At 51.4% G+C, this 26,112-nt stretch overlaps 2 protein-coding genes and 1 pseudogene across 7 annotated transcripts in view; 2 read left to right on the top strand and 1 right to left on the bottom strand.

The window, feature by feature from the left end:
• Positions 1–4,819: 4,819 nt before the first annotated feature.
• On the bottom strand, positions 4,820–5,273 carry LOC111543205 (annotated as a pseudogene).
• Positions 5,274–7,014: 1,741 nt separating this feature from the next.
• SRF (serum response factor) lies at positions 7,015–17,015 on the top strand. The gene is made up of 7 exons (XM_023212861.1): positions 7,015–7,996; positions 9,677–9,943; positions 11,532–11,793; positions 12,374–12,493; positions 13,811–14,002; positions 14,318–14,394; positions 14,607–17,015. The coding sequence occupies exons 1-7, from the start codon at positions 7,484–7,486 to the stop codon at positions 14,700–14,702; spliced, it is 1,527 nt and encodes a 508-aa protein (XP_023068629.1). The 5' UTR covers positions 7,015–7,483; the 3' UTR covers positions 14,703–17,015.
• A 645-nt stretch (positions 17,016–17,660) lies between these two features.
• CUL9 (cullin 9) overlaps positions 17,661–26,112 on the top strand; it is a 44,117-nt gene continuing 35,665 nt past the window's right edge. For 4 of the 6 annotated variants that reach the window (XR_002731746.1, XR_002731747.1, XM_023212863.1 and 1 more), the window contains exons 1-8: positions 17,661–17,735; positions 19,714–20,317; positions 20,871–21,025; positions 21,370–21,870; positions 22,385–22,520; positions 22,671–22,864; positions 23,137–23,542; positions 23,943–24,135. Coding sequence is in view for 4 of the 6 variants with exons in the window: in XM_023212863.1 (XP_023068631.1) it covers positions 19,723–20,317; positions 20,871–21,025; positions 21,370–21,870; positions 22,385–22,520; positions 22,671–22,864; positions 23,137–23,542; positions 23,943–24,135 (2,180 nt within the window). In the remaining 2 variants the exon portion in view is untranslated. Of the gene's footprint in view, positions 17,736–19,713; positions 20,318–20,870; positions 21,026–21,369; positions 21,871–22,384; positions 22,521–22,670; positions 22,865–23,136; positions 23,543–23,942; positions 24,136–26,112 lie in introns of those variants that run through there. The other 2 variants (XM_023212865.1, XM_023212866.1) reach the window with 2 other exon arrangements.

Raw genomic sequence — 26,112 nt, 5'->3', positions numbered from 1 at the left:
GTATTAGCCAGGATGGTCTCAATCTCCTGACCTCATGATCCACCCGCCTCGGCCTCCCAAACTGTTGGGATTACAGGCGTGAGCCACCGCACCCCGCGCTCCCTCACTTTTTTACACTGTCAGCAGTTTCTCTGGCCAGTCCTTCTCCAGCCCTGGCTGAGGCTTCTTTTCTTTCTTCCCTCCCCTCCCCTCCCCTCCCCTTCCCATTCCCCTTTCCTTTCTTTGACAGAGTCTTGCTCTGTCGCCCAGGCTGGAGTGCAGTCGCGAGATCTCCACTCACTGCAAGCTCCGCCTCCCAGGTTCACGCCGTTCTCCTGCCTCAGCCTCCCGAGTAGCTGGGACTATAGGCGCCCGCCACCACTCCCCGCTAATTTTTTGTACTTTTAGTAGAGACGGGGGTTTCACCGTGTTAGCCAGGATGGTCTCGATCTCCTGACCTCGTGATCCGCCCGCCTCGGCCTCCCAAAGTGCTGGGATTACAGGCGTGAGCCATCGCGCCCTGCCTAAGGCTTCTTTTTCTCCTGCCATGGCTATTCTCCTGAGACTGTTATTGCCCTTCCTTTCCCTCCCTCCCTCCCTCCTTTCCTTCCCTCCCTCCCTCCCTCCTTCCTTCCTTCTTTCTTTTTTTTCTTTTTTCTTTCTTTTTTTTTTTTTTTGAGATAGGGTCTCCCTCTGTCACCCAGGCTGGAGTATAGTGGTAGATCATGGCTCACTCCATTCTCAACCCACCAGGTTCAAGGGTCCTCCCACCTCAGCTTCCGAGTAGCTGGGACTACAGGCACCTACCACCAAGCCCAGCTAATTTTTGTATTTTTCATAGAGATGGGGTTTCACCATGTTGCCCAGGCTGGTCTCAAATTCCTGAGCTCAAGCGATCCGCGTGCCTCAGCCTCCCAAAGTGCTGGGATTACAGGCATGAGCCACCACACCTAGCCTATTTTTGCTTAATTTTATTATTATTATTATTATTATTATTATTTTAAGAGGGTGTCTTGCTCTGTCCCCCAGGCTGGAGTGCAATGGCTTGATTTCGGCTCACTGCAACCTCCACCTCCTGAGCTCAAGAGATTCTCCTGCCTCAGCTTCCCTAGAAGCTGGGATTACAGGTGCCTGCCACCACACCCAGCTAATTTTTTTTTTTTTTTTTGTATTTTCAGTAGAGACAGGGTTTCACCATATTGGCCAGGGTGGTCTCAAACTCCTGACCTCAAGCGATCCACTCGCCTCGACCTCCCAAAGTGCTGGGATTACAGGCATGAGCCATCGCGCCCAACCTATTTTTGCTTAATTTTAAAAGAAAAATATAAAAATATAAAAGTCATATTGATGGTCAAAGAAGTCACATGGTGTACTTATATAAAGCAAAAAACACACACCCCTGTCCTCCCAAACCTTACTCTCCATAGGTAAGCACTATTAGTGTTTGGTGTGTGGCTTTCCAGACTTTTCCTGGGCACAATGACTCATAAATTATTTTCCATTACTTCTAATGCTGCCATCACAATTGGTACCCTCTTTGCCTTTGTGCAAAATGATAAATCCCTGGGTAAAGGTTAATTCCAAATGAAAACAGATTTAGGATATTTTGATAGTATTTTTTTTTTTTCTTTTTTTGAGACAGGGTCTTATTCTCATCCAGATTGAGTGCAGTGGTGCCATCACGGTTCACTGCAGCCTGGGCTCAAGCGATCTTCCTGCCTCAGCCTCCTTGGTAGCTAGGACTACAGATGTGTGCCACCGTGCCCCAGCATTTTTTTTTTTTTTTGAGATGGAGTTTCACTCCTTCACCCAGGCTGGAGTGAAGTGGCATGATCTTGGCTCACTGCAATCTCTGCCCCCCAGATTCAAGTGATTCTCCTGTGTCTCAGACTGCTGAGTAGCTGGGATTATAGGCATGCACCACCAGGCCCACCTAATTTTTATATTTTTAGTAGAGATGGGGTTTTGCCATGTTGGCCAAGCTGGTCTTGAACTCCTGACCTCAGATGATCCACCCACCTAGGCCTCCCAAAGTGCTAGGATTACAGGCAGGCATGAGCCACCTTGCCTGGCTGCGTTTTTTTGTCTGTTTGTTTGTTCTTAAAGAGATGGATTCTCAGTATATTGCCCAGGCTGCTCTCAAACTCCTGGCCTCCAGTGATCCTCCCAGCTTGACCTCGAAAAGTGCTGGGATTATAGGTGTGAATCACTGTACCCAGCCATGACAGTAATTTTTAAAAGCAATCCTTAATTTTTGTTTTGTTATTAGTTGGGTGATAAAAATCAGAAGAAAGAGGCCGGGCGCGGTGGCTCAAGCCTGTAATCCCAGCACTTTGGGAGGCCGAGACGGGCGGATCACGAGGTCAGGAGATCGAGACCATCCTGGCTAACACGGTGAAACCCCGTCTCTACTAAAAATACAAACAACTAGCCGGGCGAGATGGCGGGCGCCTGTAGTCCCAGCTACTCCGGAGGCTGAGGCAGGAGAATGGCGTAAACCCGGGAGGCGGAGCTTGCAGTGAGCTGAGATCTGGCCACTGCACTCCAGCTCGGGCGACAGAGCAAGACTCCGTCTCAAAAAAAAAAAAAAAAAAAAAAAAAATCAGAAGAAAGAAAGAAAGGTTGGGGTGGAATCTGTGTGGTGTGAGAGATCTGGCTGAAATTCCCATGCACTTCCAGAGTCCCTTCATGGTCTGGGGTGGACATGAGCTCCCATCTGTTGCAAGGGGCTACTTTGATCAGGCCTTTTTGGAGGAACATTTCAACTTCACATTTCAGAGCAGCCAGGTGGGAGCTTACCTGGGCTCAATAGGCTGCGTGGGGTCTATGGTAAAGTGGAGAGCAGATGCCTCTTTTGTGGCTGTCATCAGCTCCAGGTTATAGTGCTCCAGTGGGTACCTAGGCCCAGTGTTACCAAAAATTCTGATTTTTTTTTGAGAGAGGTCGGATATTCAGATTTTCTTTCTTTTTTTTTTTTTTGATAAGGAGTCTCACTCTGTAGCCCAGGCTGGAGTGCAGTGGCCCCATCTCGGCTTACTGTAACCTCTGCCTCCCAGGTTAAGCCTCGGCCTGTCATGTAACTGGGATTCCAGGTGTGTGCCACTATGCCTGGCTAATTTTTTTTTTTTTTTTTTTTTTAGTAGAGATGGCTTTTCGCCATGTTGGCCAGGCTGGTCTTGAACTCCTGACCTCAAGTGATCCACCCGCCTCAGCCTCCCAAAGTGCTGGGATTACAGGTGTGAGCCACCACACCTGGCCAGATATTCAGATTTTTATGTAAACTCTCATGATTTTTAAATGTTATAAGGTCCAAATAAAACACCTCTATGAGACAGTTGACTTTATCCCTAGCAATACTTTTGGCTCTGGAACCTGCAGTAATCTGATAGTGTGAGTATCGGTCTCATCCTGACTCCTTGTGGTGACAAAGGACATGAAGATGGGTTATCCCAAGCGGACAGAGAAGCTGTGACACTAACACTGGTGCGCAATGACCCAGGAGTTGGGAGAAGTTGGAGAGAGGGCAGCCTATTTGGAGGGAAGCTAAGGACTGTGTTCTTCCCAGACACGCTCCCCTATAGATGTGGCAGAGAGCAGTTGTCCCTGCTGAGGGATGTCACCCCTGCATGTGTCTAAACTAGGGGACTCAAATGAAAAGGTCTTTAGAGGGCAGGTGGGAATGAAATCCCAGGGCTTTGGCTGTAATATTATGGTGCTTAGACAAAACATGACCCCAGGCATCATTTGTGGTCCCTAAAACCCTTCTGGAACCTATTTATCTGTTTGACCTGTTCTTCCTCTTGGGCTAACACGTTCCATATGTTTAAGTACCTGTTGTAAAGAGTAAATTAGTGGGGGGAGGGGTGACCTCTTTAAAACTGTTGGGGGCTGGGCGCAGTGGCTCAGGCCTTTAATCCCAGCACTTTGGGAGGCTGAGAATCGCTTGAGCCCAGAAGTTTGAGACCAGCCTGGGCAACATAGGGAGACCTCATCTCTATATGACAAAAAATACACACTATATTTTATTCACTATACACACACTATATTTTACTGATCACTTGCACATATTTTATTTCAGTATTTCTCAAAGTTTTTGGATTGTGACTCGCAGTAAGAAATGCAGTTGAGGCCGGGCGCGGTGGCTTACGCCTGTAATCCCAGCACTTTGGGAGGCCGAGACGGGCGGATCACGAGGTCAGGAGATCGAGACCATCCTGACTAACACGGTGAAACCCTGTCTCTACTAAAAATACAAAAATTAGCCGGGCGCGGTGGCAGGTGCCTGTAGTCCCAGCTACACAGGAGGCTGAGGCAGGAGAATGGCGTGAACCCGGGAGGTGGAGCTTGCAGTGAGTGGAGATCGCGCCACCGCACTCCAGCCTGGGCGACAGAGCAAGACTCCATCTCAAAAAAAAAAAAAAAAAAAAAAAGAAAGAAATGCAGTTGATATTGTCATCCATTACACACATACACTGAATTATAAGAAACTGACAATATCCCACCTTCTTGACCTATAAAATGGCAATTTTGTAGGGTTCAACCTATATATAATGCAAACAAACATTTTATGTAACAATATTTGCCCTTGCTTTTTGTGATACTCATTAATTTATTATTTTAAATGTTGATTGTAGTATACTGAATTGATATCACTACCACTACCAGTAATGACTAGGTTACAATCAACTGCTTTATTTGATCTTCATAATTTTTCAGGCAAGAATAATCACTCCCTCCCAACCCCTTAAACACGCCAAGATGCTTTATCCCTAGGATGAGGCAACTTACTCCAGGTAACTCCTATTGCCTAACCACTGACCAATTACTCTGCCCTTTAGTCTTTTTTTTTTTTTTTTCAGAGTCCATGAGGCATTTTATTTGTAAATATATGTATTACATCCCTAGAAAAAGAATCCCAGGATTTTCCCTCCCGTGTGTTTTCGTCTTGCTGCTTCATGGTCCATGATGCCAGCTGAGGTTGTCAGTACAATGAAACCAAACTGGCGGGATGGAAGCAGATTATTCTGCCATTTTTCTAGATCTTTTAGTTGCACATCAAATCTGGGGCTGATAACTCCACACTTGTTTAGCCTGCCTGTGAGGTTCACAGCAATTTTCCCAGCTCTGTGATCATCAATGATTTCAAATTCGCCAATGTAACCACGCTTCATCATCGCAGTGAGAAACCGGACGATGACTTTGGAGCACGGCCTAATAAGCACCTGGTGTTTGCCTCTCTTTTCGGCATTGTTGGTGCCCTTGAGAGCATCAGCCAGGACATTCATGCGCACCATTGTGGCGGTGCGGAAAGATGGCGGAAAACCTTTAGTCTTTATCTCATTAAATCTGCATTAAGAATTTCATGGAATAGGCCAGGCATGGTGGCTCACACCTGTAATCCCAGCACTTTGGGAGGCCGAGGTGGTTGGATCACTTGAGGTCAGCAGTTCGAGACCAGCCTGGACAACAGGGCGAAACCCCATTTCTACTAAAAATACAAAATAGCCGGGTGTGGTGGCGGGCAGCTGTAATCCCACCTATTTGGGAAGCTGAGGCAGCAGGAGAATCGCTTGAACTGGGGAGGCAGAAGTTGCAGTGAGTCGAGATCGTGCCAGTGCACTCCAGCCTGGGCGACAGAGTGAGACTCTGTCTCAAAAAAGAAAAAAAGAAAAAAATCTCATGGAATGGATAGCAACATTGATGAATATTGCGTTTGGAGAGATCAGATCACTTGTCACTTGTTTCCAGGCACAGGACTTACCAAGAGGCAGATTCCAGATTTAAATAATTCAGTAACAGCAAAGTCCATGCTATTTTCACTGCTTTGGAGAAAAGATCCAGACCCAGAGCTTGAACCTTACTTTGCAGCACCCCAGTTCTATTCTTTAAGTAATTTTTTTTTTTTTCTGCCAGGCACGGTGGTTCATGCCTATAATCCCGGCACTTTGGGAAACCGAGGGTGAAGGATAGCTTGATGACAGGAGTTCGAGACCAGTCTGGGCAACATGGCAAAACCCCACCTCTACAAAAAATACAAAAATTAGGCCAGAGTGGTGGCGCGCACCTGTGGTCCCAGCTGCGTGAGAGGCGTGGGAGAATCGCTTGAACCCGGGAGGCGGAGGTTGCAATGAGCTCAGATCACACCACTGCCCTCCAGGTTGGGCGACTGAGCGATACCCTGTCTGAAATTTTTTTTTTTCTTTCTCCAACGGGCTTTCCAGAGAAGGGTGTGTAGGTGCGTGTGTGTGCGTGAGCGTGCTTGCTTGCTTAAACTTTCTGTCGGGCCACAATTTCCCGTCTTTGCACTGGCTGTAGGGTGGGCTTTATCCTCAGGCCAGCCTGCAGCTGAAAGTCTTCAACGATCTCCGTCTCTCCTCCCTGCCCGCCTCGGGACTGGGAGGCCGATCTCTGTCTCTCGCCCTCCCCTCCACCCGCCTTTTCCAGATGTATGTCTGCCAAAGACCCCCCAGTGCAGAGGATGATGAATGAGGACCCGCGAGCCAGTCTGGTGGGAAAGTGTCGTCGCCTACAAAAGCAAGGGAAAGGGAGGGGAAGTTGGGGGGAGGGGAAAAGTTAGAGCTGAGCGGCTGGGGTGCTACGAGTCTGGACACCGGGGATCCAAGCTCCCTCCGCTCAGCTAATAACTGTGCCTCCCTTAGGAAGGCGTGAGGAAATGCTCCAATCAATCCCTGCACTCTTCCCTTGGAATTTGGGCTGTATTTTTAAAATTTACTGCAAACCCCACAATCTACCCAGGGGTTTCCCCAGTGTTTGTCTCCAGCGGTCCCGGTGCCCATTTCCTAGTGCTGCTCCCTCTCTTCCGCAAGACTGCGCTCCAGTCCCAGGCTGCTTCTCCGCGGGTGCCTCCCAAACCGTTCTATCATTCTCGGGTTCAGGGAGGCGGAGTCGCGCCTGCTCTCCGGTTCCTTTAAGAGGCGTCGGCTCCACCCCTCTCGGAGTCGCGGTCTGACGCGAGAGCACAGGAACGAGTTCGGTATGTCTATGCAAATAAGCGCCCCCCTGCGGGCCAATGGGGAGCGGAGGTGCCGGAACCATGGACCAATGGGGCGGGGGCGCTGGGGCTCACCATATAAGGAGCGGCCTCGCCATAAAAGGAAACATTGTATCTCTTTATATGGGGGGAAGGGTCGGGGGATCCCTCCGCCGCCAGCGCGTGGTCCCGGCCCCCTCCACCCGCCGTCTCGGCCGCGGCCAGCAGCCCCTGCCCCCCGGGGGACGCTGACGGCCGCCGGGCGCGCCGCCCTAGCAGACGGACAGGGGGCGCTGCGCGCGGCCTGGGGCAACCCGGGCCACAGGGGCAGGAAAGTGAGGGCCCAGGTCGGCCCGGGCGTGCAGGGGCCCCGGGTTCGCAGCGGCGGCCGCGGCAGCGATAGCGGCACTAGCAGCAGCGGGAGTGCCGGGTTGAGCCGGGAAGCCGATGGCGGCGGCGGCTGCGGCTCCGATTCCTCGCTGACTGCCCGTCCGCCCTCCTGCATCGAGCGCCATGTTACCGAGCCAAGCTGGGGCCGCGGCGGCTCTGGGCCGGGGCTCGGCCCTGGGGGGCAGCCTGAACCGGACCCCGACGGGGCGGCCGGGCAGCGGCGGCGGGACTCGTGGGGCTAACGGGGGCCGGGTCCCCGGGAATGGCGCGGGGCTCGGGCCCGGCCGCCTGGAGCGGGAGGCTGCGGCAGCGGCGGCAACCACCCCGGCGCCCACCGCGGGGGCCCTCTACAGCGGCAGCGAGGGCGACTCGGAGTCGGGTGAGGAGGAGGAGCTGGGCGCCGAGCGGCGCGGCATGAAGCGGAGCCTGAGCGAGATGGAGATCGGTATGGTGGTCGGTGGGCCCGAGGCGTCGGCGGCGGCCACCGGGGGCTACGGGCCGGTGAGCGGCGCGGTGAGCGGGGCCAAGCCGGGTAAGAAGACCCGGGGCCGCGTGAAGATCAAGATGGAGTTCATCGACAACAAACTGCGGCGCTACACGACCTTCAGCAAGAGGAAGACGGGCATCATGAAGAAGGTACCAAGCCGGCGGGCTGGCTGGCCCCGGGGCCCGGGAAGGGTGGGGATGCGCAAGGGGAGCCCGGGAGGACGGCAGAGCCGAGGCGGAGGTGAGAGGCGGTGAGTCCGCAGGAGGTGTGTGGGAGGGGATGGCTCCTGCCCGGGGAGGGCCGAAGGGGAGGGGCCGCCGGGGAAATGTGGGGAGAGGGGAGATCCCGCGAACGCCTGGAACCTTGGGGAAAGGCGCAGAGGTGGGAGTGACCGGCGCGAGAGAGGAAGAGGGCCCTTGCTGAGTGGAGGTTTGAGGAGCGGTCATGGGAGGCTGCGAGGCTGCCGGGGAGGTGGATAATGAGAAGCCGGGATCAGTAGGTCCAGTGCACTCCGGTGTTCGGAGGAGGGCGCCGGAAAAGCAGGGAGCAAACGAGAAGGTATGGAGGTGAGGAGGCTGGAGCTGCATGACAACAATGAGCGAGCATGTGTGGGAGGAAATGGGCACCACGAGAGTAGTGCTGGTTGGAAGGACAGGCAGGGTTAGGGACCAGGTAAGGGAGCGGGGCAGGAGAACTGGTGCTGCCCTGAGCAGCAGGAACCTAGTCCCACGCCGGCCGTGAGTGTTCCATGGCATCCGCTGGGAACCACATGCTCCTGGCAGGACCCGCTGCAGAATCTCCTGCCGTTAGGACAAGTGGGGTTTCCAGCCCTAGGGAGAATCTATGCATGGATGGGGTTTGGGGGAAATCAGGGAGGCTTGCAGAGGTACCTAGGAATTCCTCTTCTGCCAGCCAATGAAAAGTGGTGAGGAAAGGAGTGATTTTGGGGTGTAGATGATAAGGGAAGGGATGAAAGCAGAAGAATTGGGAGACAAGGAGCTAGATCCTTGGGAACACTGGCTGGTGTTTATTTCTGTCCCATGTAGAAACCGGAGCTGCTTCCAAGGTGGTTCGTAGAACTTTGTTGGGAGAGTATGGTATCTGTGGGGCCATCCTTGAAGGTCCCCTTCCTGGGCTCATGGCAGGATGTTTAGTGCTAATCTAGGTCTCGTCTCCCCTCACTCCAGACACTGTTGTATCAATGTCCCTTGTCACTTGATCATCAGTGGAGAAGGTTGTGGGGGGAGGTAATTAATGAAGGAAAATTCTCTTCTCCCCTTCCATAACCTTCTTCCCAAGACAAAGTAAAAAGGGCAGTAAAGTATTACAGGACAACAGGAGAAACTAGGCTATGGCAACAAGTTGGAGCCTGTGCAGTTTCTGGAAAGAAACATGGGACAGTTGGAGCTGAAGTGGTCCCTTATCACTAATGTACAAATTCCAGTGTGATAGGTAGGGATCCATCCTGGTCCCTGTGACAGTGAGAATGGTTGAGGCTCCGGGACTTTCCAGGCACTAAGCTGCGTCGGGGAGCAGCTATAGCTGAGTCCTTCCGTATCCCCTGAGGTTATATGTTCCATCACTGGGGGGCTATTACTGTTTGCTTGGGGTATCTTCAGGTCAATGGGGATGCTCTTCAAAGGAGGAGCATTGGTAGTTTTGCTGCTTCCAGAGATCCTGATAGGACACCCTGCCCCCAGAGTCACTAGAGACGAAGGTCATTATGGGAATGGGGGAATGACATCACTGTATAATTCTTTTTCCAACTTTTCAAAGAAGGCAGAGATAAAAAGTTTGCTGACCTGCCCATCTCCGTCCTCACCCCTCAGGCCTATGAGCTGTCTACGCTGACAGGGACACAGGTGCTGTTGCTGGTGGCCAGTGAGACAGGCCATGTGTATACCTTTGCCACACGAAAACTGCAGCCCATGATCACCAGTGAGACCGGCAAGGCACTGATTCAGACCTGCCTCAACTCTCCAGACTCTCCACCCCGCTCAGACCCCACAACAGACCAGAGAATGAGTGCCACTGGCTTTGAAGAGACAGATCTCACCTACCAGGTGTCGGAGTCTGACAGCAGTGGGGAGACCAAGGTGTGTTTGGGTTGCCTATGTGAGAGGAGGGAAGGGAGGGGGGTCCCTCTCTCTTTCTGGCCCAGGACAGGTGGATAGGTACCCACTGATGTGGAGTGGATCCGGATTAACGACCCTTGTCCTAGGGGACAGGTGTCCATCCTCACTTTCCTGATAGAAGACCGGCCCCCTAGATAAGCGGGCGGCCTCCGTGCCCATATAAGGCCGGCTCGGGCTCCACGCCGGCCTCCCGCCCGCAGCCCGCCTGCCTGGCAGGGCCTTTGCATTCCTCCCGCCAGCTGTCTCCCCGCTAGGGGCGGGGGTGTAGCTTAGCCCGGCCCTCTGGGCTGGGTCGCCAGGGAGTAGAAAGGGAGCACTCTGGTCCTGGGGTCCTGAGAACCTAGCGCTCTTAGCAGGTGGGCTGGTTGACTGCACGGGGGACTACCTTACAAGCCAGCCCCCTGCCCCTTCAGGGTGTTGGGGGCCTGGGCAGTTAGAGAACGCATTTGCCTGCTGCTAGGGATGCCTGCGCTGTTACTCCTCCCCCTTCCTTTTCCCGGTAAGGAGAGGGGGTGGGGCTTCCTCCCTTGCTGTCTGGGGAGCTCCACCTTCCGGGTGGCACTTAACTGACTGGCCAATGGGAGGAAGCGGTACTGTTTGCCTTAGCAACGCCTCCGCCAATCAAGGGTCTTGGGCCCAGCTGCTTAGCAAACGTCTCGTGCTGACCCACCCCCCAGCCTTTGAGCTTCTGGTTGACTCAGTTTGGGTCTGGGCTTGGTGGCTTGGTTCTCAGTTTCCTCCTTCCCCTTCTAAGAAGGAAGTCTTCCTGAGGAGAGAGTCAGTGCTGTAGGCTCCCCGCTCTCTTAGTGGCATATCATCTGCAATAATTTTTAAACTTTTATAACAGTAGGGCTCATTTATTCCCAGGAAATTTTGTTGGATGAGTACATTCTTTTGGTAGTTTACATCTTGGGTGTTTGACATATAGTGTGTCATTGCCAGACCCTCAAGATCTCTCTCAAACTCTAAGTTCCCTGAGAAACTCTCAGTTCATATCTCAGAAGCCTGACAAATTAGAACTGGAAGAATTCTTAAAGAAAACATAGCAGCCCAGCCCCCTTATGCTTATAGAAGAAGAAAACCGAGGTTCAGAAAAGGGGAGTGGTTATTTGAGGGTCACTTAGATAGTCATTACCAGAGCTAGGAACAGACTTTGGTGTCCTGACTCCCCAGCCAATGAGATTACCACAGTCCACTGGAGCAGAGGACTCAGGGGATTATAATGATGAAAATGATAATCATCATTATAAGAGCAATAAATATTTATTTATTTTTTATGTGCCAGGTACTGTTTTCTAAGTGATTTACTTATGCTAACCTACTTAATCCTTAGAGCAACCTAAGGGGTAGGTATTATTCTCCTTTTACCGATAGAAAACTGTAGCTGAGTATATCAATAACTTACCCAAGAGTCAGGCATCAGGTAAATGTGGCGTTGGGATTTGAACCCAAGCTCACTGGTTTCAGTCTGGGTTCTCTGTCCACACAAAACTTCTGCAAAGGCAGGATCTGGTAGAGGCTCATTGCTTCATCTTTACTCTGGGTATAGGACACACTGAAGCCGGCGTTCACAGTCACCAACCTGCCGGGTACAACCTCTACCATCCAAACAGCACCTAGCACCTCTACCACCATGCAAGTCAGCAGCGGCCCCTCCTTTCCCATCACCAACTACCTGGCACCAGTGTCTGCTAGTGTCAGCCCCAGTGCTGTCAGCAGTGCCAATGGGACTGTGCTGAAGAGTACAGGCAGTGGCCCTGTCTCCTCTGGGGGCCTAATGCAGCTGCCTACCAGCTTCACCCTAATGCCTGGTGAGTCACGAGGGGAAGGGAGAGATTCGTCCTCTCTGGGGCAAATCAAGCATGCTAAGAATGTGTTTAGGGCTGGCACCAAGAGAACCTCTTTCCCTGCTCAGAAGGAAGGTGAATAGGGGCCAGAGCCTGAGAGAAGCCTCTTATGTCCCGTTGGCAGGCATACCTCTGCCCACTGAGACCCCTGCTGTCCTTGTCAGTAAGTTTCAACCATATATTCTGGCCCTGTCTAGCTACCCCAGCCCCGTGCCCCTATTGCCACAGGGCAGTAGACGTTTCACCACTTCCTGCCTTGACTGGAAGGCAGATCATGTCCTTGATGGGTTATTGCCAGCTCTTGGGTCAACTGAAGAAAAGAGAGGCAAGGCCCAGGGCAGGAGGAGGAGGGATGGGCAAGAGCAGAGTGTGGAAGCCCCCAGAGGGGAGATTCGGGCATGAAGGGCCTCTTTGGCTTCCAGGAAAGATAGTGATGGGAGTTGGGGACCAGTGTGCCAGACCCTGGGACTGGGGTGTCCATGGGTACTTGGTGGAGGTGGCAATTGGGTGGGACAGAGCACAAATAAGACTCTGTGTTTCACAGGTGGGGCAGTGGCCCAGCAGGTCCCAGTGCAGGCCATTCAAGTGCACCAGGCCCCACAGCAGGCGTCTCCCTCCCGTGACAGCAGCACAGACCTCACGCAGACCTCCTCCAGCGGGACAGGTATAGCTTGCAGCCCTGTCACCCTCCCTCCCTGCCTTCCCCCACGCGGCCTAGCAGTAGGTGCCCAACAGTAACCCTCTTATAACTAAAGTCAAGGGATTTCTTAAAGTGGAGATTGAGGCTTTTGGCCTAATAATTATGGGAAAGTCAGGTGAGGATGACTGAGTTTTGAATCCCGCCCTGCAGTGGGCTGTGGATTCCAGGAGAAAATTAGGGACCATTGATGCTACCTCCTCATTCAAATGAGGAGGCTGAGGCCTAGAAATAAGAAGTTACTTGCTCAAAGACACGTTTGCTTAATTATCAGGAAGGACTTAGAGAGCAGTTTTCTCTTTGTGTGAGGGTCTTATAGGTTTTGAGTAGCCACAGTTACCCTCAGGTATCTCTAGACATTTCAGAAATGATGAGATACTCTAAAAATAAGGTTAATTTTAAGTTCTTATTATTTATAACCTTATTACTCAAAGTGTGGCCTGTGGACTGGGAACACCAGCATTACCTGGGAGCTTGTTGGAAATACAGAATATTGAGTCTTACCCCAAACCTACTGAATCAGAGTCTGTTTTTTTCTTTTTTTTTTGAGACAGAGTCTCGCTCTGTCGCCCAGGCTGGAGTGCAGGGGCGCGATCTTGGCTCACCACAAGGTCTGCATCCCGGGTTCACGCCATTCTCCTGCCTCAGCCTTCCGAGAGCTGGGACTTAAAGGTGGCCGCCACCATGCCCAGCTAGTTTGTCTATATTTTTGGTAGAGACGGGGTTTCACTGTGTTAGCCAGGATGGTCTCAATCTCCTGACCTCATGATCCGCCTGCCTCGGCCTTTCAGAATGCTAGGATTACAGGCATGAGCCACTGTGCCTGGCCCAGAGTCTGTGTTTTAACAAGATTCCTATAAAATGCACATTAACATTTGAGAAGTGCCTGTTTGAAAGATGAATTTGTTAGGTGTGCATTAAGAAGGAAGGAAAATGAAAACAAATAAAAAATAAGATGTTAGAGTTCCCTAAAAGGGGAGTATCTGAGTTTTCTGAGAGTAGGTCAGTCATAATCTTTTGTTTTTCCCAAGATTTGGGACTTAGAGAATTCAGCAGATAGACAGTTGAATAGTACAATGTGATAGGATACAATTAAAGATTGATGCTGTCATGTTCAAGAAAAAATAGGCTTTTCTTAGTTGATGATGGAGCAGAGGACTAGTCGTGTCTAGCTTCTGACCTGGGAAATGGCAAGAGGGCTCTGGGGTCCTGGAATTCCTAGGGACGGAATGGGAGATATCAGTAGGGACCAGTGCCGAGCTGACACATGTCTGTGTTTGCCAGTGACGCTGCCCGCCACCATCATGACGTCATCCGTGCCCACAACTGTGGGTGGCCACATGATGTACCCTAGCCCGCATGCGGTGATGTATGCCCCCACCTCAGGCCTGGGTGATGGCAGCCTCACCGTGCTGAATGCCTTCTCCCAGGCACCATCCACCATGCAGGTGTCCCACAGCCAGGTCCAGGAGCCAGGTGAGTAGAGGAACAGGGCTAAGGAAAGGAGGACCGTTTCCTTCCTTATACACACACACACGCACACACACGTATGCACTGATGCCTACAAATATTTCTACCCAAATACAACACAGACTTGGATGCTTACATACACATTTGGACACCCATGCACACTTGAACACTCACACCCACATGCACCCTCAGACACACTGGCACCCTTTCCCTTGGGCTCTTACATCTGAGACTCCCCCGGTCACTTGTGCATTTGTCACCACTCCTCTAATATCTGGAAGTTTCAACAATTTGAGTATCTCCTGTGGTTTTCCAATGTAGGTGGCGTCCCCCAGGTGTTCCTGACAGCATCATCTGGGACAGTGCAGATCCCTGTTTCAGCAGTTCAGCTCCACCAGGTAGGCAGGGATATATTTCACCCCATCCCAGATAGCCACTTCTATGTCTTGACCTTGGGGGATCCTGTTACTGGTTCATCAAAGCCAAAATCCCTAGCCTGGAAGCCCATCTGCTTTTCTGCTCAGGCCTGTGGTTGGCAGGCAGGGAAGCCAGGGGAGCCTGAGCTGGCTGGCCAGTCCCTGCCTCTCCTCATTCACCCCCTTCCCTCCAGATGGCTGTGATAGGGCAGCAGGCCGGGAGCAGCAGCAACCTCACCGAGCTACAGGTGGTGAACCTGGACACCGCCCACAGCACCAAGAGTGAATGATCCGCCCGCCGCCCTGGACAGATGGCCCAAGGGACGGCACCACTTATTTATTGTTGCCTTTTCACGTTTTCTTTACACACACGTTGACGGGCCGCAGGAGGGAGGCGGGGAGGAGGAATGGGCAGCCACAGGACTGAGCCCTCTCACTCCAGCCAAAGAAATGGGCCTGCCTGCCTCCACCCGTCCTCCCTCAGCCTCCCCTTCTTCCCGCCCCACCTCCCATTTCTGTTGCTGGAGGGGCCGTCCTCCTTCCTGGGACCCCCTTGCCAGCTTGGCTCGATGTTTGCCATGAGTATTAGCTTACCCAATGGGACCGTGCCCTGCCTCCCCACACACAGGCCTTCTGTGGGGCTGGGCACTGTGTCCTCCTCTGAGGAAGCAGTTGGGGCCCTCTTGCCAGCCTCCTTGCTGACCCCAGGTCAGCCCTGTGTCTGCCACAGGCTGGGTCAAAAGAGCCCTGCCCCTGCCCCTCAGGGGGCCAGCTGGGGAGACAGGGGCTTCTTCCCTCACACTGCTGCCCTCTGCCCCTTCAGTTCCTGAGTAGCTGGGCCTGTGCACTGGGCAGGTTCCTGGGGCTGCCTGCCCTGCCTTGCCGCTCCCCTTGGACCTCCAGGGGATCCTGGGTTGGAGGGAACCACCAGCGTTCCCTTCTCCCCCTTGTCTTCCCCCCTCTCCTCCCAGCTGCTTTACTTAAAGTTGATTTTGAACTTTTTATTTGAGGAGACGAAGTGAAAACAAATCTATAAATATATATTTTTAAAATATTTAACTTTTTTTTATGGCGTTTTTCTCGTCCCCCTCCCTGCCCAAACTCCCCTTCCCTGGGGAGCCCAAGGGCTCCCCAGAACTGGCTGGGCCCCTGGGGACAGAGCCACCCCATGAGCTCGGGGTCCGCCAGTGTGTGGGGGAGATTCTGGGTCTGCCCAGTCCTGGGTTGTTTCCAGGAGAAAGCCGGGGGAGGGGCCCTCAGGCCATGCCCCAACGGGGTGGGGAGGGTGACCCACAGCTCTGGGCCTCTTTTTGCCCTTTAGGGCTGTTGCTAGGGAGGGGGAAGGGGGAGACCAAATGGGGGGGGGGGGGGGGGGGGGTGTCAGGCGGAGGCAACTGACTTCATTTGTGCCACACGCATGGGCATTGCAGCCTTGCGCTGTCCCAGGCCTGCAGCTGCCTGGGGCCCAAGTTGCAGTGAGCAGGGTGGGGTCTGGGAGGGGGTGAGAGGCAGGAATGGGGGTCAGAAGAAGTGGGAGCAGCTCTTGGGCTGAATGCAGCCAAAGGGGAGCCAGAAATGGGCAGCTCTCCCAGGGAGTGAGCAGCTACTGTAACTTTTTTAAATTAAGACAAAAAGCCTTGAAGAAAATGAATTTATTTTTCTAAGTGTAACCTCAGTATTTATGTAATTTGTACAGGGGCCATGCCCCACCCCCCTCCTCCCCCTTTGGGGTAGACCTTGAGGGTGGGCCAGCATAGGGGGGAGGGTCTTTTACCCTGTGTCAGAGCCTACCTTCACCACCTATATCCAGAAAGGGAGCTTTTTCAGAAATGGGGCAGCAGAAGGGTGAAATTTTCTTAACCCCAAGACTGCCTTCAGTAGGAACAAGCTGGCTTCTGTGATTAGGTGAAGGGATGGGGGAAGATTTTACGCACAGCCTAGTTATCAAGGGGATGATTTGCCGACATGTTTGAGAACCCCCTAACCTCTAACCCTCATTGCTGTCTTGCCCCAGTTTGGGGTGCCAAGATGGAAGTCACCTTTCTGGGCTTTCTCCTGGAGATAGCTGGGGCTTATGGGTGGCTTTCAAGGCTGGGGCATGGCAAATCAGGGGCCAGAGAGCAGGGGAGCTTGGGACTCAGGTCTGTAACTGCCCAGCCCCTTTTCTCTGCTCTTGTTTCACTCCACCACCACTCACTCACTCCCTACTCCCCCACCCATGGGAGGAGACCTTTGATGAATTCTTCCTCTCCTTCCCACAAAAGACAGACCCCGTGAGTGAATCAGGCAAAGTGCTTATAATGTGTGTTGTGTGAGCGTGGCCTTGGGAGGACATACGTGTGTCAGGGATGAGTTGAGGTGGCATTTTTATGTGCAGCGACCCTTGGTGTTTCCCTTCCTCGGTGGCTCTGGGGTGTGTGTGTGTGTGTGTGTGTGTGCCTGAGTGTGTGTGCGTGAATGTGAGTGTGTATGTCAGTGGTTTCTACTTCCCCTGGGGTGCTGACCCAGGAATAGTGGACATGGTCACAGTCCTATGTACAGAGCTTTCTTTTGTATTAAAAAAAAAATACTCTTTCAATAAATGTATCATTTTTGTGCACAGACTGTGGGGTCTTTGGCTCTGTTTTTCTACTTAGGGAGGGACGGGGGTATGAACGCGAGGCAAACTCCTAAAATTGCTGCTCTGAGTAGCGATCCCGGCTGCTTGATGAGAACGGTAACGCTAAGGTGTGCTTTGGGCAGTTTAATTCTATACGATTTAATTTAAGGAATGTTTTGCGGGCGGCCGCGGACCTTCTCCCTGTGCGTGGTTTTGCTAGGTGTTAAGGCCAACGCAGAGGAGCAATTATAATTGACAGGAACAGTGACACAACTAATCCAAAGCATTGCTGAAGGGTTTGGGAAACTCATGGGCACGTGACCTACTGAAAAGTCAAAAAGGACAGCCTTAAGGTGGGAGTGTGGGTTACTACTATGTTTCGTCAGCATGATCGCTGTGATGGGAGAGGGAGGATTAGGAGAGCTGACCCAGTGAAGAGGAGGGGGTTTCTTCCTGCTGCTGAGAGAGGAGCAACGTGACCTCGATCCCGGGCTCCGCCGGGAGCGCGCCCCCACGACCCTCTCCCCATGCAGCCGCCGCGGTAGCACGCATGCTCCACTCGCGCGCTGTTCCGTCACGCTCGGCGTGGGCCGCGGTGGGACCCGTAGGTGCCTGGCCGTGCGTGCAGTCGCCGTGTGACCCGGAAGGGAGCTCTGAAGAGGCGGGGCCAGGACGGCGGGACCGGCCGCTGGGTCCCAGCGAGGGCTGAGCCGGGCGGTGGGAGGTGAGAGGAGAGTTCTGCGCCGACCCGGTCCCTCCCCTTCTCCTGTCTCCTCCCCGGTTCTTTAGCCACTGTCCAGGGGGCTGACGAAGGGAACGAGGTCTTGCTCTCTGAGATTCACTGGATCTTTTCAGCTTCTTTGGGCCGCGCCCCCAAACATCCTCCCCCCTCCCCCCAAACCTGTTCCCTCTGCAGTGCTGGCCTCCTCCACCTCCCCACGGCTCTGCAAGCTTGGGCTTGACCTTGCTATCTGCTGGTCTCATCCCTGCGCCCAGACCTCACCCCCACACCTCAGTTTATTGTTGCTCTCCTAGGCCCACGTTACATCCCCCCACCTCCTCCTATCCGATTGTTTTACTTCCCCCTGCTGCTAATCAGTTGTCCACTGGCACATCGCTGGTTACCATCCAGGCTTGCCCCCCATCCTAAGTGGATCCCTACTTCCACTGAGGTCCACATCCGTCTTTCTCCCTCCTCTTCACTTCTACTCTAATCTTCTGTCCCTGTACCCCAACATGACCCCTGCCCTGACCACCCATATCTTCATCTGGGTTTACCTTCCATTCTTATTCTCACTATTCCCTGTTGCTCCTGCACTGCTTCATATCACTCATATCTTTCCTAATCATTCCACTCCCATTTATAATCGGTCTTAATGACTTTGCATTTATTTGATGACTCCCCTACCTTCTCCATCTAAGAATAATAATAGATTATGTTTACTGAACACTCATTATGTGCTAGATGCTATTCCAAGTGCTTTACATACATGATCTTATTAAATTCATGAAGTAACTGTGAATATTACTACCATCTTGCAGAAGAGGAAACAAGCTCAGAGGTTAAGTAACTCGTTCCAAACTATGCAGACAGTGAGACAAAGAGCCAGAATTCAGAGTCACATTTATCTGACACTAAAATCTCTGAATATTGCTTCTCTCCTGACCCCATTTCCTACCTTTAACCCAATGATTGCCATCTCTATCTTATCTACCTGACTTACTTAGATCCTTACCATACATGCAGCATAAGTGCAGGGTGGGACCTGGTCATCTTTCCCATAATTTTATCTGGTCCCTAGGGCCCTCCCCCTTTCACAAGACTCGAATACACTTTTCCTATCCAGTCATTTGCCGCAACATCCCAGCCTTTTGTCATCTCCATTCTCTATATCTGCCATGGCCCACCTTTTACATCCACCTATGCTCCTTGTCGTGTCCCTCCGCTGTCCTACTTTTCCTCGCATGTTCTGACCCCACTGCCTCTCATGCTGCTGTGCTTCCTGTCCATCTATGTCATCCTTCTAAGTCCTAATCTGTAACCTTCAGCCACCCTGCTATCCCGCCTAAACTGTCTTGCTTAACTGTCACTGTTTATTGTTACCTTGCCTATTATTCTTCTCATTATCTTTTTGTAAACTCCCCTTCCTCCCTTCCTTTCTTCCTTTCTTTTTTGACAGAATCTCGCTCTGTTGCCCAGGCTGGAATGCAGTGGTGCGGTCTTGGCTCATTGCAACCTCCGCCTCCTGGGTTCAAGTGATTCTCCTGCCTCAACCTCCTGAGTAGCTGGGACTACAGGCATATGCCACCACACCCAGCTAATTTTTTTATTTTTAGTAGAGACGGGGTTTCACTGTGTTGACCAGGCTGGTCTTGAACTCCTGACCTCGTGATCTGCCCACCTTGGCCTCCCAAAGTGCTGGGATTATAGGCGTGAGCCACCGGGCCCAGCCAACTCTTCCATTTCTTAAATCTCTTCATCCCCTCACTGTCTTCACTCCATTCTCCTTCTGTTATAAATCCCAAAGTATGTTCAGCTATTTATTCCATCCTATTTTTTGCCTTTTCTGTTTGGCCTCCTAAATTCTACCATGCAGCCTACCGATCACCACCCACCTTCTCTGTGTCTCAAGATTCCACCCCCTCTGTATTTTTTTTTTTATTTTCTCATACAGCCTTATCTTTCTCCTTATGTATCCCAGGAGGTCAGGATGGTCGGGGAACGGCATGCTGGGGACCTCGTGGTGCCTTTAGGGCCTCGACTGCAGGCATATCCTGAAGAACTCATTCGACAGAGGCCTGGGCATGATGGGCATCCTGAATACCTGATCCGATGGAGTGTCCTGAAGTGTGGGGAAGTGGGCAAAGTGGGTGTGGAAGAAGGCAAAGCAGAGCACATCCTCATGTGGCTGTCAGCTCCTGAGGTTTACGCCAACTGCCCTGGGCTGTTAGGTGAGCGGGCACTATCTAAGGGACCTCAGCACGAACCAGCTGGGGTTTCAGGAAGCTTTCCTCGAGATCCAGGAGGCCTGGATGAAGTGGCAATGGGAGAGATGGAGGCTGATGTGCAGGCGCTGGTACGCAGGGCAGCCAGGCAGCTGGCAGAAAGTGGGACCCCAAGCCTCACGGCTGCTGTGCTCCACACCATCCACGTGCTCAGTGCCTACGCCAGCATCGGGCCCCTCACTGGTGTCTTCAGGGAGACAGGAGCCCTGGACCTGCTCATGCACATGTTGTGCAATCCTGAGCCTCAGATCCGCCGGAGTGCAGGCAAAATGCTGCAGGCTCTGGCAGCCCACGATGCTGGTAAGAGACAGCCAGGGAAGAAAGAAAGCAATGGAGAAAAATGGGGCCACAGGGAGTAAGAACAGAAAGAGGAGAGATTTCCTAGCTCTGTAAGAACACCTAGTATTTGGTGAATATCAATTTGATGCAAAGGAAAAATACAGATTCATAGGCTATTTCAGGTATATAAAGAGGCTAAAATGATAGCCTCTGGCTTATCTGTTCATTCTCAGTGCATTGACCAGACAAGAGAATAGGATTTATCTGTATTTTTGAAACTGGATTGAGATTTATTAGTTGGTTTTGAAATCAGTTTGGTGGGTTACAACCAACATTTTTAAAAAAACTTAAGTCATTAGTGTGTAGCACTTAGTAGGGGTAAATTTTGTAGCATAAAATATGTTTCAGTTATATGTATGTATGTTTGTAACAGGTTACCATGTAAAACATATTTCTTGCTGTGAGTCTTAGTAACAAAGTTTGAAAGCCTCTGGGATAGGAGATAGAATCTAGGAAAGGCAGGGAGAAAGTACTGGGAATTGAGGAGAAGATATGGATTGGGTATGGATTACAGGGAGTCGGGCTCACGTCCTTCTGTCACTGAGCCAGCAAGATGGCATCGAGCAGCACATGGATTTTGACAGTCGTTATACATTGCTGGAGCTGTTTGCAGAAACCACATCCTCTGAAGAACACTGCATGGCCTTTGAGGGCATTCATCTGCCTCAGGTACACTACCAGCTGTAGGGAAATGCGGTATACAAGGGCTGAAGCATTATTTCTGAAAACGTGGTTCAGGACTGAATGTTAGCACCAGAGCCACCTGGAAACTTGTTAACATGAAGGTTCATGTCCTCCTTCTCAGCCCCTCTCCATTCAGAATTTCTGAGATGAGAACCCAGGAATCTGTGTCTTAAGACACTCCCTGTGCCTTTCTTACACAAATCAAAGTTGGAAAACTACAGGCCTGGGGAGAAGGCCTTTATATTTTTCTGTAGAGGAGGATACTGGGGGGAAAGGGAGAAGCTAAAGCCAGGAAGAGATGAACCTGTCCCAAGTATTGTGCCTTACAGATCCCAGGAAAGCTGCTCTTCTCCTTGGTGAAGCGCTACCTTTGTGTCACCTCCCTCCTGGATCAGCTGAATAACAGTCCAGAGCTGGGAGCTGGAGACCAAAGCTCCCCATGTGCCACGAGAGAGAAAAGCCGGGGACAGCGGGAGCTGGAGTTCAGCATGGCTGTGGGCAACCTCATCTCTGAGCTTGTGCGGAGCATGGGCTGGGCCCGGAACCTCAGCGAACAGGGCATGTCACCTCCCCGGCCAACCCGGTCCATCTTTCAGCCCTACATTTCAGGCCCCAGCCTTTTGCTCCCCACCATTGTCACCACCCCCAGAAGACAAGGGTGGGTCTTCCGCCAGCGCTCTGAATTCTCCAGCCGTAGTGGCTATGGAGAATATGTGCAGCAGACGCTGCAGCCGGGGATGCGAGTGCGGATGCTGGATGATTATGAGGAGATCAGTGCTGGGGACGAGGGCGAGTTCCGGCAGAGCAACAACGGCATTCCCCCTGTGCAGGTGGGCAGCACATGGTGGTGAGACACTGTTGGGAGTTTGTTTGGCGTGGGGTATAGCTGAGACTTCATATAGCAGACTCCTGCAGGCCACCCAAGAAGAAACCCCCTTGGGGAATTGGAATGATACAAGGGGGCTGGCATTTGCGGGGGGTGCATTTGGAGGGCTGAGAAAATCTGGCAGGGGTGTGGGGTGTGGGTGGACTGTACGTTCATGGGAGACTCACCCAGGAAGCAGAACTGATAAATGGAGATACCTCCCCACCACCACCAGTGGAAGAGGCTAGGAAGGAATGTGGAAGCAGAGAACATCATGGTTAAGAAAAGAGGCAGGGCCCACTCCTGATAAGGGAAGGAAGTGTTTTGCCATATGGGGGTTTTTCCAGGCTTAGCCAGCTGTGTATGTGAGGGTGCGCCCCAAATCTATGCTTGGGCATGTCCTTTCAAGCCTTCACAGGCCAAGGCTCAGATGGTTGAGCCTTCTCTATTCTGCCCTCTTTCTTCCTCCCTCATACCAGGTTTTCTGGCAGTCGACAGGCCGCACTTACTGGGTGCACTGGCACATGCTGGAGATCCTGGGCCCTGAGGAAGCCACTGAGGATAAGGCTTCAGCAGCTGTGGAGAAGGGGGCAGGGGCTACTGTGTTGGGCACAGGTGAGCCTAAGAGGGGACATGGATAGCATGTCTCTGAACAGAGGAGTAGTGACGGGGATGAAGCCACTTCTGACCAGGAGCTGTCCTAGGGGTCCAGAAATGGACCCCATTCCTGAGGGGTGCTGATCCCCACCATGCCTGTGTCCTCAGCATTTCCCTCCTGGGACTGGAATCCTATGGATGGGCTCTACCCTTTGCCGTACCTCCAGCCCGAACCTCAGAAGAATGAGAGAGTGGGATATCTGACCCAGGCTGAATGGTGGGAGCTGCTTTTCTTTATCAAAAAGTTGGACTTGTGTGAGCAGCAGCCAATTTTCCAGAATCTTTGGAAGAACGTGGATGAGGTATTATAGGCCTGAGATACCTGGGGATTTTCTAGTAGGGTTAGAGGTGGGATTCTCTAGAGGGAGTTTCAGATAGGGGATACCACTAGGGGGAGGCTGGAGCTAGAGGTTAGAGTTAGGAGAAGTCCTGCTGGGGGGCAGAGGCAAGTGCTGTGAGGGTTTAGTATGTAGAAGGTGTAAGGGCGTGGTGGGGAGTGATCACCCTTCCTGTTACTGACCCTAAGACCTTTGTGTCTGCTTATCTCTTAAACGTATACCCCTTCTGTTGACAGACCCTGGGTGAAAAGGCCCTAGGTGAGATCTCTGTGTCCGTGGAGATGGCCGAGAGTCTGCTGCAGGTTCTCAGTAGTCGATTTGAGGGCAGCACTCTCAATGACCTGCTCAACTCCCAGATCTACACCAAGTATGGGCTGCTGTCTGATGAACCAAGCAGCTCGTCTACTTCACGAAATCACTCCTGTACCCCAGATCCAGAAGAGGAGTCCAAGTCGGAGGCCAACTTCTCAGAGGAAGAGACTGAGTTCCCCAAAGCAAAGACCGAGGCCCCTAAGACAGAGGCTGAGCCCGCCAAGACAGGGACTGAGCCCCCCATGGCACAGAGTGATTCACAGCTGTTTAACCAGCTTCTGGTGACTGAGGGGATGACCCTGCCCACTGAGATGAAGGAGTCAGCCAGTGGTGAGTCAGGTTCTGGGAGGAAGCAATTAGAACAGGTCCTGGGTGGTCTCAGTAGAAGAAATGGATAGTCAGGATCGAAGGAAAGCCATGGAACAAGGTCATTTTTGCGGGGGAAAATGCCTTGGAACCATGTGTCCATCTTCTTCCTTTTGACCTTGATTGTATTTAATTAACCAGCGCTCCCTTCAGTATCTCTGGAAAAGGAGGGTCCTTTTTCTGTGGTGTCTTCATCTCCTTTGTTTGATCATTAGATCCCTGACACAGAGTTGGAAAACTATGCAAGCTGCAGTAGCCAATAATGTATTTAAATATTGGTAGGATAACTGGGCTTGACTTTAAAGACTTCTAACTTCAAGGTGCCACAGTTCTTTTAGCCATTGCCTTTTCCCACCAATTTCAGAAATGGCCAGAGCCTTGCGGGGTCCCGGTCCCCGCAGCTCCCTGGATCAACATGTGGCAGCGGTCGTGGCCACTGTGCAGATATCCAGCTTGGACACAAACCTGCAGCTTTCAGGGCTCTGTGCCCTCTCTCAGGCTGTGGAGGAGGTCACTGAGCGGGACCACCCTCTGGTCCGTCCTGACAGATCACTGAGGTTAGCATATTGGGGAGGGAAGAGGTTTTGGTTGAAGCTGTAGGCAAAGGATGGTGGTAGGGGGGAAGGAGCTTTGAGATCACGAATTAGAAAAGCTGGGGATGAGGGAAGGCTCAGCCTGAGGAGCAGCTGAGCAGGAAGGTTGGATGTTTTAATGGCTCGTATTCTTGGAGCACTTCTGTTATGCTAGGCACTATGCTAGTATTTTTTTTTTTTTTTTTGAAACGGAGTCTCGCTCTGTCACCCAGGCTGGAATGCAGTGGCCAGATCTCAGCTCACTGCAAGCTCCGCCTCCCAGGTTTACGCCATTCTCCTGCCTTAGCCTCCCGAGTAGCTGGGACTACAGGCACCCACCACCTCGCCCAGCTAGTTTTTTGTATTTTTTAATAGAGACAGGGTTTCACCATGTTAGCCAGGATGGTCTCGATCTCCTGACCTCATGATCCGCCCGTCTCAGCCTCCCAAAGTGCTGGGATTACAGGCTTGAGCCACCACGCCCAGCCAATGCTAGTATTTTACATGCATTCTCTCATTAAATCCACCTAACATCCGAGGAAGCATTGGTAATATTTATCCTACTGTGTGTGTGAGGAAACTGAAGCTTAGAGAATGTAAGTAACTTGCTTAGAGTTTTACAGATAGCAGAGCCAGGATTCAAACCTAGGTCTTTTTGGCTCTAGAACTGGAGTTTTTTCTCTTTCTTTTTCTTTTTTTTCTGTCCTTACTTACTTTTTTTTTTTTTTTTAACACATTAGACCTTAAAACCTACTTTATTTTAAATGTTTTTTCTACTTTTATTTAATTAATTAATTAATTAATTAATTTATTTATTTTTGAGACGGAGTCTTGCTATGTCGTCATGCTGGAGTGCAGTGGTGCGATCTTGGCTCGCTGCAACCTCTGCCTCCCGGGTTCAAGGGATTCTCCCACCTCAGCCTCCTGAGTAGCTGGGGTTACAGGCATGTGCCACCATGCCCAGCTAATTTTTGTACTTTTAGTAGAGACGGGGTTTCACCATGTTGGCCAGGATGGTCTCAATCTCCTGACCTCATCATCTGCCCGCCTCGGCCTCCCAAAGTGTTGGGATTACAGGCGTGAGCCACTACGTCCAGCCCTCTACTTTTAAATTATACAAATAACACGCAACGTATTCTCATTTTATTTATTTATTTATTTTTATTTATTTACTTGTTTTTGAGACAGAGTCTGACTCTTGTCACCCAGGCTAGAGTGCAATAGTGTGATCTTGGCTCACTGCAACCTTTGCCTCCTGGGTTCAAGCAGTTCTTATGTCTCAGCCTCCCAAGTAGCTGGGATTACAGGTGCCCGCCACCATGCCTAGCTAATTTTTGTATTTTAGTAGAGACGAGGTTTAACCATGTTGGCCAGGCTGATCTCGAACTCCTGACCTCAGATGATCCAGCCTCCCAAAGTGCTGGGATTACAGGTGTGAGCCACCATGCCCAGCTGGATTCTCGTTTTAAAAGATCTGAAGAATGTAAAAGAACATAGGAAGGCCGAAGTCCTTTCTCACCACTGTTATCAGTCTACTATATCCTATAGATTTGCATTTGTAATTGTGTGTTTGCAAATAGAGCATTTTCTGAGTCTGTGCTTTAGTCTATGTAATCACATTCTACATGTTTCTACAACTTTTTTTTTGCCACCACTCAGTGCCTTAGAGGGCTTTCCATATCAGTCTGCATGGAGCTGCCTCATTATGTTTACTGCTGCATAGGACCCTGCAGTGTGGTTATCTCCAATTTCAAGTGCAGTGTTCTAACGGGTCTGTTTTTCCTTAACATCTGTCAACACTGAATATTGTCTTCTTTTTTAATCTGTCTAACTGGCAGCATTTTAAATGATTGGTATCTCTTTGTTTTAGTTACCTAGTTCTGGTAAAGTTAGGCATATTTGCATACATTTGTTCTGTTTTTTTTTTTTTCTATAAATATTCTGTTCTTTTTTTTTTTTTTT

The sequence above is a fragment of the Piliocolobus tephrosceles genome, chromosome 5 (genome assembly GCF_002776525.5).
Source record: "Piliocolobus tephrosceles isolate RC106 chromosome 5, ASM277652v3, whole genome shotgun sequence".
NCBI classification, from domain to species: Eukaryota; Metazoa; Chordata; class Mammalia; order Primates; family Cercopithecidae; genus Piliocolobus; species Piliocolobus tephrosceles.
The sequence above is the reverse complement of the archived record's forward strand: the minus strand, read 5'-3'. Positions and strand labels throughout refer to the sequence as shown.

What these genes read in the sequence shown, in the direction of transcription:
- SRF (XM_023212861.1), top strand. Translation starts at nt 7,484, where the DNA reads ATGTTACCGAGCCAAGCTGGGGCCGCGGCGGCTCTGGGCCGGGGCTCG. An exon ending in CAGCTTCACCCTAATGCCTG is followed by an intron (nt 11,794 to 12,373) that starts GTGAGTCACGAG and finishes TGTGTTTCACAG; the next exon opens with GTGGGGCAGTGGCCCAGCAG. An exon ending in GACCTCCTCCAGCGGGACAG is followed by an intron (nt 12,494 to 13,810) that starts GTATAGCTTGCA and finishes TGTGTTTGCCAG; the next exon opens with TGACGCTGCCCGCCACCATC.